At 41.1% G+C, this 12,982-nt stretch overlaps 3 protein-coding genes across 3 annotated transcripts; 2 read left to right on the top strand and 1 right to left on the bottom strand.

Moving 5' to 3' along the window:
• The first annotated feature begins 560 nt into the window (after positions 1-560).
• Positions 561-4,734, top strand: dennd10 (DENN domain containing 10). Its single transcript, XM_068568578.1, has 10 exons — positions 561-703; positions 785-839; positions 1,108-1,304; positions 1,389-1,468; positions 1,573-1,721; positions 2,381-2,492; positions 2,600-2,700; positions 2,821-2,928; positions 3,033-3,127; positions 3,224-4,734. Exons 2-10 carry the CDS (start codon positions 794-796, stop codon positions 3,389-3,391), a joined length of 1,056 nt encoding a protein of 351 aa, XP_068424679.1. The 5' UTR covers positions 561-703; positions 785-793; the 3' UTR covers positions 3,392-4,734.
• Positions 4,255-7,648, bottom strand: sfxn4 (sideroflexin 4). The gene is made up of 14 exons (XM_068568579.1): positions 7,492-7,648; positions 7,285-7,350; positions 7,149-7,205; positions 7,025-7,051; positions 6,741-6,795; positions 6,475-6,500; positions 6,343-6,396; positions 6,115-6,177; positions 5,915-5,983; positions 5,722-5,812; positions 5,391-5,506; positions 5,223-5,308; positions 5,028-5,145; positions 4,255-4,944 (listed from the first exon to the last, which is right to left on the bottom strand). The coding sequence occupies exons 1-14, from the start codon at positions 7,528-7,530 to the stop codon at positions 4,867-4,869; spliced, it is 945 nt and encodes a 314-aa protein (XP_068424680.1). The 5' UTR covers positions 7,531-7,648; the 3' UTR covers positions 4,255-4,866.
• Positions 7,649-8,128: 480 nt separating this feature from the next.
• On the top strand, positions 8,129-12,982 carry prdx3 (peroxiredoxin 3). Its single transcript, XM_068567498.1, has 7 exons — positions 8,129-8,265; positions 10,322-10,433; positions 10,845-10,986; positions 11,166-11,301; positions 11,524-11,627; positions 12,499-12,664; positions 12,819-12,982. Exons 1-7 carry the CDS (start codon positions 8,230-8,232, stop codon positions 12,867-12,869), a joined length of 747 nt encoding a protein of 248 aa, XP_068423599.1. The 5' UTR covers positions 8,129-8,229; the 3' UTR covers positions 12,870-12,982.

Here is a 12,982-nt window from a genome sequence, read left to right as displayed (position 1 = left end):
TGTTGTTATAAACTATCAAATGAATTAAGCGTGTTAAATATTACTGAGAACCATTCCCTCACAAAATCTCCAAACGGGGGATTTGTACAAACCTGGCAGCTCTGGGTGTATAAAGTTCCCGTATGCCCTCCACAATGGTGCCTTCATGTAACCCTCGTTAAATATGCGCGTTATCAAACTATGTCGGTTTCATGAACCCAACTGCATACACAAATGTTTACATTGAACTTTATATTAGAGTCAGTGGCAACACTTACTTAATTTTAAAGGATCAGGTTGAAAGAAACCTTATCAGGTCCTTACCTTTGTCTGAGTCTGTTTCATTCTAATAAGAGAGGATTATAACATTGCGAACATATGCATGTATTAATATGTTATTATAACCAGCGACCAGTTGTCGACTGATGTACATAATTTGATAGAGATAATTAGAAGTTTAGGCATCAACATATATTTTCATTTCGCAATTTTCGTATACTTTCTACAACCATGAACGCACCATGACGTATGACGTATCGCAAGCTATATGATTGGTTGCCAGGAGCGATCTTCCTCTTGCCCGGAAAACGGAAGAGGTTTCGCTAAAGAGAGGAAAGTCTGTTGACACCAGAAATTACACCCAGGCCACTGAAAAGTTTTCACACATGTATTGTCTTATTAAATCCGCATAGCATCATATTCGGACGAAGCCGGAGCCCTCAAGGTACTTTACTTAACTAGTGTCCACAGACGGAGATGGCTGATGTGTCATGTGCAGTTAATTTGTGACTCTGAACTCTTCCAGGTATGGAATATGGCAGCAACTGAAACGCAGTTTATGTTAAGCGTCGGATTAATCGGTAAGTTTCCGTTCACAGGTCGTTTCTTGCTGCTCGGTTGGGACGTTTGACTCCTTGGCACGCGCAGGAGAGTCACATGATATCAGTGTGACCCAAATGTGTAAAATCAGCAGTGCTGCTGGTCCCTCATTGGTTTATGGTTCCTGGCTTTTTTATAGGCGTCACTAACAGAACCCCAGAGAACCCTATCTGATGCGATGTTATACTTCTGTCCTATGCTATCATATATATGATGTTCAGTTTGGGTTTATTTCTTCACCTCGCGCAGAGAAAGATGTGAATGGAGACACACTGTGGGTGTGGTGCTTTCCCTCTGTGGGCTCAGACCTGAGGCAAGTCCTGCTCACCAAGTGCTGCCTGACACAGGATGGCCGGGATTTCCACACCTTTGTGTTTGGTCAGTTCTGTCGCACCTGGTACTACGTCACAACAGTGGAGGTGCAGGAACCTACAGCACTACACAAGGTACAGCGTCCTGCGACTCTGCAGCATTTCTATCCAGCAGTTTTATTTCTTAGTTTTATTTTTTGTCTCTTTTCTCTGTTCAAGGTCACTCATTTTTCAATAGTTGTTACAGCGAAAGACTTCAACCCTGAGAAGTACGCTGCACTTAGTAGAATACTCTGCAGGTACGGTGTTCAGCTCAAATAAAACTGCTTGTACGCTTTACCTTTCAAGAGTGTGTTTTTTCTTCTTCATTTGAGTGAAAGTGTTTCTTCTTCTTCTTCTCCAGGATGTACAGCAAACATGGCAGTCCAGTGAAGATGATGGAGGCATATGTCACTGTACTCACTCAAGGAATCTGCCAGAGTGATGAAAACGGCTCATTTCTAATTAACGATTATGATGTTCGGAAAGCATACTTGGCTGGTTCAGTCAAAGGTAAGATGTCAACGATTTTCTATTATGAACCACACAAGATATGTTTTTAGATTAAACCTGAGACCAATAGTCAACATTCGAGTGTTAAGTATTACTTATAAAATAAGGATTTTCTACAACACGTGGTGTTTGCTGTCAGATCTAAGAATCAATCAGCGCTCTGATGTGGCAACAGCCAGGCGTTTCCCATCATGCACTGGGCCACGCAGTCGGTGGAGAGCTGCCGCAGCCCCTGGCTCTAAAATTGACGGCCGCCTTGCTCTCGTGAGAGTACCGTTGACCACGTGTGCATGACATCAGAGCAAGGCGGGAGCCAATCAGACACAAATCTAACCGGCATGCATTGCGGGTCGATCACCGGCGATCCATTCTGCGCAGAACTGGCTCATCTCGAATGAAGCTATTATCGTGAAAAGGTGTGTCCTCTTGGAGCCATGTCAAGTTTTTCATGCAGCAGTTCCTTTGAATCCAAGAAAGTGTTTTTCTTTCGGAAACATCAAAAGCAACATTTACACGAGCAAGTCCTTCAAGGGGGTCATGACAAAAACGTTAGATGTTTTATCGCTTGTTTCTCGTAGTGAACGGTGATTCATGTGGTTTATACAAATTCAAAGTAAAAGCGGGTCATCCAGTTGTCTCCCATGTGTCTCCATCTGCAGATGTGGTGTCTCAGTTTGGCATGGAGACCATCATCCTGTATACCGCTCTCATGCTGAAGAAGAGAATCATTGTCCATCACCCGCGGATTGAAGCTTTGTTGGAGTTTACAAGGTGTGTTGAAGACTTAGAAGTTAAACAGTTTTGTCTTGAAACTTTTAACTCTCTGAAGTGGAGAGAATTGTCACATGCGGGCGACTCTTTTTCTGTCTCCCCTCAAGAGTTCTGCCGACTCTGACATGGCACAGGAAAGACTGGTCCGTCCTGCACCCGTACGTGCACCTGACTGACACTGAAATAGACGATCTCAAGAAATGCCCTGGTGAGGGCTTTTACTTTAATTTCTCCTCCTCACAGTTGGTGCTCGGCACACCATCTGCACTGTGATCTCATGGTGGGGAAATTCATTAATTATGCGCCAATATGTTCATTTTCTCCACAGGATATGTCGCGGGTTTCGTAGATCCGGAGGTGAGCAACAGATCGGATTTGTTTGATGTGTACGTGAATCTCCCTGACGGTGTCATCACGGTATCCCAGAGTGCCAAAGGTACAGCATGTTTCACCGGGAGAGCAGTGTGTTTCAAAGAGAGCTTTGATTCTTAAGTGTAGGACAGCATTTCCCTCAGACTGATGTTGAGTATCCCACCACAGAGTCCATGGCCATGGGGAAGCTGCACAAGGACATCGGCCACCTCATCGTCCAGTCTGCAGAGGATGCTGAGAGGTCAGATACTCAGGTCATTAAGGTGAGTTTACTTGGAGCACAAGTGTCCATAATCAAAAACAAATGAAATACAAATGTGGTCCTGGATCTAACATGACAACCACACATCAATCCACAGGATATTTCTGTCAAGACAAAAGAGATCCTTGCAAACTTGGTGGCCCTGGCCGACAAATGTGAAGACTCTAAAATCACACTGGAAGGTTTGAAGCAGCATCATTTCCCTCCGGCGACAGAGAACTTCCTCTTTCATTTGGCAGCTGCCGAGCAGCTCTTACGGATATGAAACCTGTTTTTAGACACCGTGCTGCAGGGTGGCGGTACTGTACGGCCTCTGGCTGTGTGGTTCTGTATGTGTGTTGGGATGATTACTGTTGTCTAGAAGGCTTGTGCTCCATCTCGCCACTTTTATGAGTTTGTGCACAAGGCCCTTTCTCACAGTAATCTTGTTCATGCGGGGTAGGAATCATATTCCTTTTGTTCTCCATTGGAGCTCCATTTTTGTCAACAAAAACTTTAAAGAAACCAATGAGCCACACTGCTGTGCTGGCTTACATGTTGCCTCATGACATGGGCACTGTGGTCAATCTTGCGTCAGTTCTGCTGCCATAGATTCTTACTACAGCAACAAAGTTGTATTAATCTGCAGCTGAAAAATAGTACCCAGCAAATGCACCGTCTGAGATTACGTTTGTTAAAAAATGACAGTGCCCAGCTGTTTTTAGAAATGGCCTCTTTTTGATCAAAGTATATATTTGGGACATTCTTCAGCAGGAACCAGTGAGCGTGGAGCTCAGTGCCACAGATGGACTGACTTGATGTTGATTTGAGTCTTTTCATTCGATTTGTCGACAGTCAGAGGAACATTAGATGTGGACAATAAGGAGCCACAGCATTTTTATCCAACCGTGAAGTGGAGACTAGTAAGATGGTACTTTTTCAGTTGGTACATGCCGGGCGTAACACATCTGATAGTGCTTTCTAGACGTAAGCTCCTACTCCACAGATCAAAGCATACCTCCATCACACGTACATGCCTCCATCATACGTGCACACATACATCCGTCCCTCAATATATACACGGCAACAGCAGCTGAAATGGCCCAGATGTAACGAGCAGCTGTTATTATTAATGAGTTTGGTAGAAACTGAATTATACGTGGTTATCAAATCACAACTGCACTAGACGGTGTACATTTATTTCATTTTCTGTTTAACAATGTCTCGTTTTCTATTTGACTATTGACTTAATTACAAGCACGTTGTGTTGGCAGAGGCTTTTTTGAACCGTTTTATAAAAAGGTTATCTGTAGAAAAAGAGCTATTCCCCATGAATCCACAACTGATCAAATAACAGCCGGTGCTTCCATGTCCACAGTGATTTAGAGTTGCATCGTGTCTTTTTCTTTTTTTTTTAATGTATAATTAGCGCGGTTGTTTTACAGCTGAGTACATTAACAACCACATTGCCAAAAGGATGGTTTTGTGCCTCAGTATTTCCAATCAGAGTGCAATACATAGCAGATGTAACTTTGAAAAATAAATGTATTTTTAATGAATTGATGTAATATTTCGTATCTATGAAAACACATAAATATTCCAGCTAAATAAATTTACTATCAAAAAGTAGCTTCCTCCATGTTTTTAATGTCTCAGACTGTGTTTACAACAAATGATTCAGTGTGATGAATGGGAGAAGAGGACGCATTTCATCGCATGCGTGGTAGTTTCAGCAAACGAGACCTACAGCAGAACCGCTCCTCAGAGTCCTCTATGGTAGTAGAACTGTTCACTGCCCACCGCAGCCCGCAGCGGTCTCTCCACTTCTTCCTTACTTATCTGCAAAAAAAAAAAAAAGCTCACTGTCAGCAAAGATCAGCACAAGGAGAACATCGCAGCATTGGGAGGATGCTGAAACTCACCGTTCCCAGTTGGGGGAAGAGACTAAACGAAACGGGGATCATCACGCCCAGAACCAACGCGACACTTATGTGACGGACCGGAGCGGCAAGCATAGGGTTCCTCTGGAAAAGTCTTGTTCTGCGAAGCAAAAATCTATATGGTGAAGCCTGACGATTCTGAGCAGGCAAGTAGAGCTGCATGTACACATGGCTGACCTCTGAAGCAGCAGAATCAGGAGATTAGGGACTGCTGCGGTGGTACCAAACAGCACCGCTCTTGACAGCGCAGTTTCCCACACAGCCTGAACAGAAAGGGGAAGAACAGAAAGTGTCAGGCTGCTTGTTTTCAATGAGAAGACTAGTTTTGTCGAGCTGCTCTTTTACCTTGTCTCCCGCTGCTTTAGAGATGCCGACGGGATTTCCATTCAAATCAAACACTTTGATCCCAGTTACTGACTCTTCACTTCTGATATTTACCACATTGAAGAAGGCCAGAGCAGCTGAAGAGAGTGACACAACATGCAAGTAATAAAAATTAAAAAAAAAATGTTATTACTGGATATGCACCAGCTAACTCACTATTACATCACAAGAAAATAAGCAAGCAATGTTGCATTTTGTGTCTAACTTACATGTGACATGTAAAACAAAGTATTACATTATACTGTAATACTGCATATGGTGCAGCATTTAAGTTTCAGAGATAAATACTCACCTGAGAGTGGGATTGGTAATATCGACCTAAAGAAAGTCAAGATTGGTACGCTTCTTACACCAAGTTGGTGAATACAAATTTGAGGAAGGGCCTGAAATAAATGATGAGATTGAGAAGCCTCTGAGTTTTTACTAAAGTCCACTTGAAACATTTCAATCAATATTGCAGACTCGGTCAATCAGGTTTTACACACCCCTGCACATGTTGTATACGAAACTGTTCCAACGGTCAACAGAAGCTGCTTCAAAGACGTCTTCTTACTCTGGTGGGGAGAGATAAAGACTGAGGGTGTATCTCGGATGGATATACCATTTTAGACATGCTTTACTCTGACTTTTTTCAACATGGAATAATATGAATTATATACCTATACACACAAACATATACATGTACCTTCTCTGATGAAGAATTTCTGTTTGCATGGTTGAATCCAGCACTGTAACTCTGCAGCAAAAACTGAAATATTGCATTTTTTTAAATTAATGTATACTGTGTTATAGCAACATTTAATATACAGTTTTTTTAATATATATATATATATATATATATATATATATATATATATATATATATATATATATATATATATATATATTTAATACAATAAACATGTCTTCATACCTGCCAAAACAGAGCGGGTTTGACGCTGCTGTGTGGCAGAAAGCTGGCAACCACCTGGGAAAAAAAAGACATTTGTTTCACAACATCGCCAAGAACCAAGTTTGAGTTAAGGTTCACAATTTGACAACGTACCAGAGGTGCTGATATTGGCAGAAATGCTAGAAAGAAAATGACAAAAGTGATAGCGTCAGCACGTGTCACACAGAAATAATGTTCGTGGTGGTACACTACGCGCATCTTTCAAACATTGTATTTCATACGTTTAAAGGTTTGTTTACTGTCTATATGAACAATGTTTAATACTTGTTGATGTTACATGATATGCAATACTTCCCAAGTTAACTTTGAAAATGAATGGAAGCTTTAAGAAATGTGTAAATGACTAGATTTCACATTACCTGCAGAGCGGAAGATGAGTGGAAGAACCTTGCCAGAGTCAGCGTGAACAGACGACTGCAAACACAGAGCCGCACATTAAACTGCTTCAAATCACAGCATTTGAAGACATATAAGATATTAACGTAGAAAAATAAATGTTTTTTTTCTTCATCAAAATGCCAAAATTTGACTATTTTCTATGCAACAATACCAAACCAGAGGAGATGCTGACATTACTGCAGCGACTTCTATGTTATTTGCTTCCATTGTTGTATTATTTATTGCCGTTTCCTGCAACACTCACAAGTGATAGGGTCAGTGCTTGTCCGTCCTAGAGCAAGAAACAGAACAGACCGTGGGTTTAAATCAGATTATGGCAGGTTCAGAAAAAAAGACTGGCTGATTAAGATTCCTAAACGTAATCCGACCTTTTCATTTGGTGGATGTCTGCTTCTAAGAAGACTGTGGGCGTTTTGTATTTCAGCCTGGGGAGAGCAGTTTCACCAATTAACCACCACATATCTTCTACCCATCTCAGAAGATCACTGTAGTGACTGTACTCACATCAGAGGACAACAGGGAAATTGGATCAAGGAGATTAACCCAGATCTTTAGCCGACTGAAGAGAGACTGTGAAAGAGGAAAGGAAAATATTTTTAAAAATATCTAGAAGAAACGCCAAGATACTAACACATTTCATTGTGGCTGGTTGAATATAACACAGCACTGCTGATGCTCTGCACGTGAAGACACTGCTATGTGCACAGTTACCTGTCCCTGGCTTTTCCAATACAACAGATTGGGATCCATTAGAAGAACGAGTAAATTAAGCTCTCATACATTAAGTATTATAACACTACCGCGGTCCACGAGCAGTTAAGAGCATGTATTTCATGCTTTTGAGGTCAAATTCTATTTACAAACCACTTCCGCCTTCGACCACGTGATGCCGATGCTGCTTTCAACGTTATCGGAAATATAGGAATGTATAGTTATGTCTTCAAGTTGTCGTTGTGTTGATCGGACAGACGGCACAATGGCCGTAGTTGATGCTCAGCGTCTGGATCCAGTCTATGGTTTGGTCTATGACGTCGTAACGCAGTCTCTCCATAGCTTTTTGTTGTTACAAATAAATAATGAACAAAACATCTGAAAAAGACTGGAGCGATGTTAAAGGTACAATTGTCAGCATGTTTTTTTTTGTCCATTGCTCGCAAAAATAACGTGTTCTTTTTATCTCTAAACTTCAAGGTCGATTACAATATATTTATTTTCACCTGAGGAGCTCACGAGCACCTGAAGGCAGCATGATTTCTTTCTTTTTTTATTTTTATTTTTAAAGGCATCATTTGTGGCAGTAACCGTCTTAAATATTATAGAAGTGACTCATTTTACACTTTGCGAGTATATACTATAATAATACTATGCGCGGACCGGTTTGCGTCGAGCACGTGCGTCAATGACGCAATAACCTGCTAAATCGGCCCCTCCCCACTCACATAATCCAAAATGGCAGCAACCATCGGGAGACTACTCAGGACCTCTGTAAGTGTAACTTCATGCGACACAACGTAACATTTGATGCCGACACTGTTTCTCCTTCATTTGGTATTCCGTCGTCAGTAATTAACTCGTGTTGATAGCAGGTGATGAATAATAATCTCGTGACGTCTGCGCGGCGTGTCGCACATTTAAACCACAGGACTAACTGACACTGTGGTGACAAACCTCTGGTCCGCGGCCGCTGGTTTGGACCAATACAGATTATTCACGTCCAAGTAACCTCGTCCAGTCTTTTGAGCAGCCGGGGGAAAGGTTTCCGTCTGAACTGCGAACAAAACAACTTAAATTAACCATATTAATACATAAATGAAAAATAAGGAAAAAAATGTTGCCATAACCTTGTATCATAACTAAGTGTGTCTACAATAGTCAATAGTGATGAGTCAATAGTTTGAGGATACTTGTTAAATCTGATGTGTCATGGAGATGTTACATCGTTATCATAGACTTTACTGCACATCTTCATCGTGGGCAAAGCACCAGTGTCATTAATGACATGTATTACTGCTGTTTCATTTCTGTTTTGTAAAAAAAAAAAAATCTGTTTATTGATTTTATACTTTTAATAAACTATGCATACATATAAGAACACTCCCCAAATAGAACATATAGCATTGTGTAAAATAATTATACTAAAAATACAAACAAAAATACAACGCATACTAACTATAAATTAAAGACCAAAATGTTAAAGTTATTAATTACACATTACAAAAAACAATAATACAATTTAAACATGAAAATATAATGCAATACAATTTTTATAGACTATTTTTTAAATCACGTGTGGGAATCACAGAGCTGTCATCTGTCAATCGCTCATCATCAGAAATGTATAAAGTACACGCAAAAGACAAAAGCCCAAATAGGAGAAGCTTTCTGAAAATTAATGATGTAAATACAAAATGGAAGTTAATTTATAATCCTTATAAATTAGGATAATCTTTACAGCGAGCCACCTGGTAACGTCACTGATGTTGACAGATGTCTGGTGTTTGGCGCCTGGCACCTTTGTGTGTGACATACTGCATTTTGTTTTCTGAATCTCATTCACTATGTAGTTGTATGTGCAAGTTTAGCGCTTGTTTTTGAGACTTACAGTAAACGGCCAGCGGATGGCACTCTTAACCTTTGGTTCTATTGAAGTGTAAGCCACAACAGGTAGTGAGCACATATGCACCCTATATGTTTCTGTTGATGCATTGATGTTACGTGTGATGTTTAAAATGACACGCCTAAATGGAATGCCACCACGAGTAATTAACTATTACTACCAGTGGTAGTTAACTATTCTCTTCTTTAAGATGTCCAAATAACGCCTTTACGACATTGGCGCATCCTCCTTAAGTAGGCATGTCTTTTTGTCTTCAGAAAACTGTAGGTTGGAAGTAAACACAACACTATAAAAGTATGAAATGTGATATATCAGTATGAACAAAATGGCCCCCTGTTGTTGCAATTTTACAGTTTGTCTTTTGTTAGCATCAACAATCTATAGCTTGGAAGTCAAGGAGATGAGACTGCAGGCCTTGAGCCCTCTACTTTACGGGTGTACATGAATAGACATGTTGAGAAAGTGAGCACATTTGTTGACTAACCTGTCAGCCAATCAACAGAAGTGTATCATCTTCACACCCACTGTCTTCGTCTTTTAGTCTCCAGCATAAAACCCACATCGGACCTGCAGGCGGTGTGCTTGTCTTCACTCCTGTTGGTCGCAGTAATTAGTCACAGCAGGTGTTCTGCCCAGCAGATGGAAAACCACCTGCTGAGACGTCACTGTTCGGAGGAGGATGGGGGGAAGGGAGGAGAGAGAGGGAGGGAGAGAGAGGGAGGGGGGGGGAGAGAGAGGTTCTGCAAGAAGAAAAGTTTTTAAACATTGTGGACGTCCTGTTGTATTTTTAATATATATACTCTCTGACTACACTGTTTCAGAACCCATGCTGAAGACTAAAAACATGGCTGGTTTGCACTTAAGTTTCAAATGTTGTCACGTTTCGAACAAATCTAGAAATCTATTGATGTCTCTTTTTTTCAGGCAAAGATTGCAGCAGGAGGATTAAAGGTCACAGCAGCCGGTCAACACGGAGCATCCGGGGCTGCAAGAATCCTCTCCGCTCCGTCGCTCCAGAGAAGCTGTTTCTCTACCGGTACGTTCAAAACCAAAGGCAGAGAATAATATCCTGTTGAGATTTAATGAGAAGGCCAGCGCATAAACGATTAAATGGTTGACTTGAATATTAATGTGTAACAATTTTGATTTAGATTGTGATTATTTTTTTACCAAGAAAATAATTGTCAGATCTGGATGTGGTTCTAAAAGTACAACCTCAGATGTAGCTGAGCAACAATACCACATGTGTAATATTCAAATTGATGTTGATGACAATGAACTGATCGAGAACAAAACTATCCACATATACAAACAAAAAGTATGATTGGGTGGTATTTGTATTATATAATCATTCATCATCATAATTTAAATCTACTGAAGGTAATGCAGTTTACGTTGAAGCAAATCATATGCATGAATGAATAGTGTTTGTTTTTGACTATATCAGGCACTTCCAGATGGAGCCCAGCTGTCACTCAGCCGGCTCCTGCCTTTCAGGCCACAGCTGTCCACAATGGGGAGTTCAAGGAGATGAGCCTTGCTGATTTCAAAGGCAAATACCTGGTCCTCTTCTTCTACCCGCTGGATTTGTGAGTATTTGTGACGTTCACAAAGAGAGAGCGACACGGTGGCAATCCCTGTGACACAGGCCTTTTGGCCTCCCAGCATTGTTGAATGACAATAATCCAAATGCTCATCGAGCCTCTGCAGATAAATGTTTAACTCACAGAGCCTTTCTTTATTTCCCCCTGTGTTTGTGATGTTGCAGCACCTTTGTGTGTCCAACGGAGATCATCTCATTCAGCGACAAGGCCAGCGAGTTCCACGACATCAACTGTGAGGTGGTGGGCGTGTCTGTGGACTCCCACTTCACCCACCTGGCATGGATCAACACGCCACGCAAGGTTCCCCACCTCATTTTTAAAATGTATTCATTAAACAAACTCATGGTGCAAAGTTCAATTCTGGGACTTTTTACATTCATCCTTTGTGGGCTATAAACAAGTTTTTAGTAAATGACTGACCTGCAGATACTGTGCGTCTAAAACGTGTTATGATCAACAGCTACAAGCTGTCATTGGGGTGTCATCGGTGTTAATCTAACAGGTTTTCTGGTGTTTTTGCAGACTGGAGGCTTGGGCAACATCCACATCCCCCTTCTGTCTGACCTCAACAAGCAGATCTCTAGAGACTATGGGGTGCTGCTGGAGGGTCCAGGCATTGCACTTAGGTATGTCTATTATGTGCTCCAAGCTACTCACAACTGGTAGTACAGGACATGGTACTATTTTACAATTTTGTATATATTCAAATTGAATTTCCCACACAATGTGACTTTGACTTCTACCATGACTTTGTATTTAGTTGTAAAGTTTTTTTGCACAGTGGTGTAGAGCCTTAAAACTTGCATTCTCTCCGCTAGTCAGCAAGGGGCAACTCCCGGTTCTATAAGAGAAAATGACGCTCGTCCTCTCTTGATTTCTTATCTCAGGAAACATGAGTTCATGGTCTCGATCTCTAGTTTTGAGTCTTCTTCAAAACAGCATGATGTTCATTTTGTAAATGATAGTCCTCCACATTCTAAATATGGTCACTTCTGTTCACCGGTTGCAAAAAGCCAAATATGGCAACGGCCGTAATCCAAGATGGCGCTGGCAAAATTGCCGATCGCGCGGCTTCAAAACAGCAGTCAACAAGACGGTAGTTTACTGAGGTAATAAAACAAGTGAGTCATACTGTAAGTGACTCACAGTGTCGGTGCACAAGGTAATGATCACATCCTCACATCCACACTGTTAATACTGAAATACAGAAGATCCAGCTAGTACATATATGTCTACTGAAGAGTAGTAGGTTACTTGACCAAATTTGAGAAACCATAGTTGCTGCTAATTATTGCTATTCAGTTGCTATTTCTATCCTACGTATTTCCTTCGGCGCTGATTTTTTTTTTGCCTTTATGGATGGTCTTTACATTTATTTGTGTGTGTCTGTTTTTCCTTTTTATTTATTTATGTTTTGTTTTGCAGATAACTTCATAGCTGTTGTTTAGAAAAGAGGCTTGATAATTGCTGATTTTCCCGTCCGTGATTGTGCTTCAGGGGCCTGTTTGTCATCGATCCAAACGGTGTGGTGAGACACATGAGCGTGAACGACCTTCCCGTCGGTCGCTGTGTAGAAGAGACACTTCGTTTGGTTAAGGCGTTCCAGTTTGTGGAGACCCACGGGGAGGTGTGTCCTGCCAGCTGGACCCCCGAGTCTCCAACGGTGAGTTCTGTCAACCTCTGATTGAACCTCCGATCTGTTACTGTCGCTCAAAATGAACTTTTCTCAACCGGTTCAGCACAGAGAATAAAGTGTTTCTGTTCAGTATCTTACAAGTGAAAAAAGTTAAAAAGTTTATTCTGTGTTTTCTTTTCAGATCAAACCAACCCCAGAAGGATCCAAGGAATACTTTGAAAAAGTCAACTGAAAAAGTTCACAACTCGTAACCCCTAAAGATATATTTACACTATTGGTGTATAGTTTATACATTGCATTTACTCATAAACAGCTGAATGCACTAATAAATCCAGTCTTTGTAAA

This window comes from Clinocottus analis, unplaced genomic scaffold (genome assembly GCF_023055335.1).
Source record: "Clinocottus analis isolate CAN_PGR_092001 unplaced genomic scaffold, fCliAna1.0.p SCAF_8, whole genome shotgun sequence".
NCBI lineage: Eukaryota > Metazoa > Chordata > Actinopteri > Perciformes > Cottidae > Clinocottus > Clinocottus analis.
This window is presented reverse-complemented; position numbering and strand designations above follow the sequence as displayed.

Bases quoted from the DNA above. Each gene is read 5' to 3' on its own strand.
- dennd10 (XM_068568578.1), top strand. From the start codon at position 794: ATGGCAGCAACTGAAACGCAGTTTATGTTAAGCGTCGGATTAATCG. The intron at 840-1,107 runs GTAAGTTTCCGT...CACCTCGCGCAG, and splicing joins GTTAAGCGTCGGATTAATCG to AGAAAGATGTGAATGGAGAC. The intron at 3,128-3,223 runs GTGAGTTTACTT...ATCAATCCACAG, and splicing joins CAGATACTCAGGTCATTAAG to GATATTTCTGTCAAGACAAA.
- prdx3 (XM_068567498.1), top strand. From the start codon at position 8,230: ATGGCAGCAACCATCGGGAGACTACTCAGGACCTCT. The intron at 8,266-10,321 runs GTAAGTGTAACT...TCTTTTTTTCAG, and splicing joins GGAGACTACTCAGGACCTCT to GCAAAGATTGCAGCAGGAGG. The intron at 11,302-11,523 runs GTTCCCCACCTC...GTGTTTTTGCAG, and splicing joins GGATCAACACGCCACGCAAG to ACTGGAGGCTTGGGCAACAT.
- sfxn4 (XM_068568579.1), bottom strand. From the start codon at position 7,530: ATGGATCCCAATCTGTTGTATTGGAAAAGCCAGGGACAG. The intron at 6,178-6,342 runs GTATGAAGACAT...GCAATATTTCAG, and splicing joins AACCCGCTCTGTTTTGGCAG to TTTTTGCTGCAGAGTTACAG. The intron at 5,507-5,721 runs GTGAGTATTTAT...CACTCTCTTCAG, and splicing joins ATTACCAATCCCACTCTCAG to CTGCTCTGGCCTTCTTCAAT.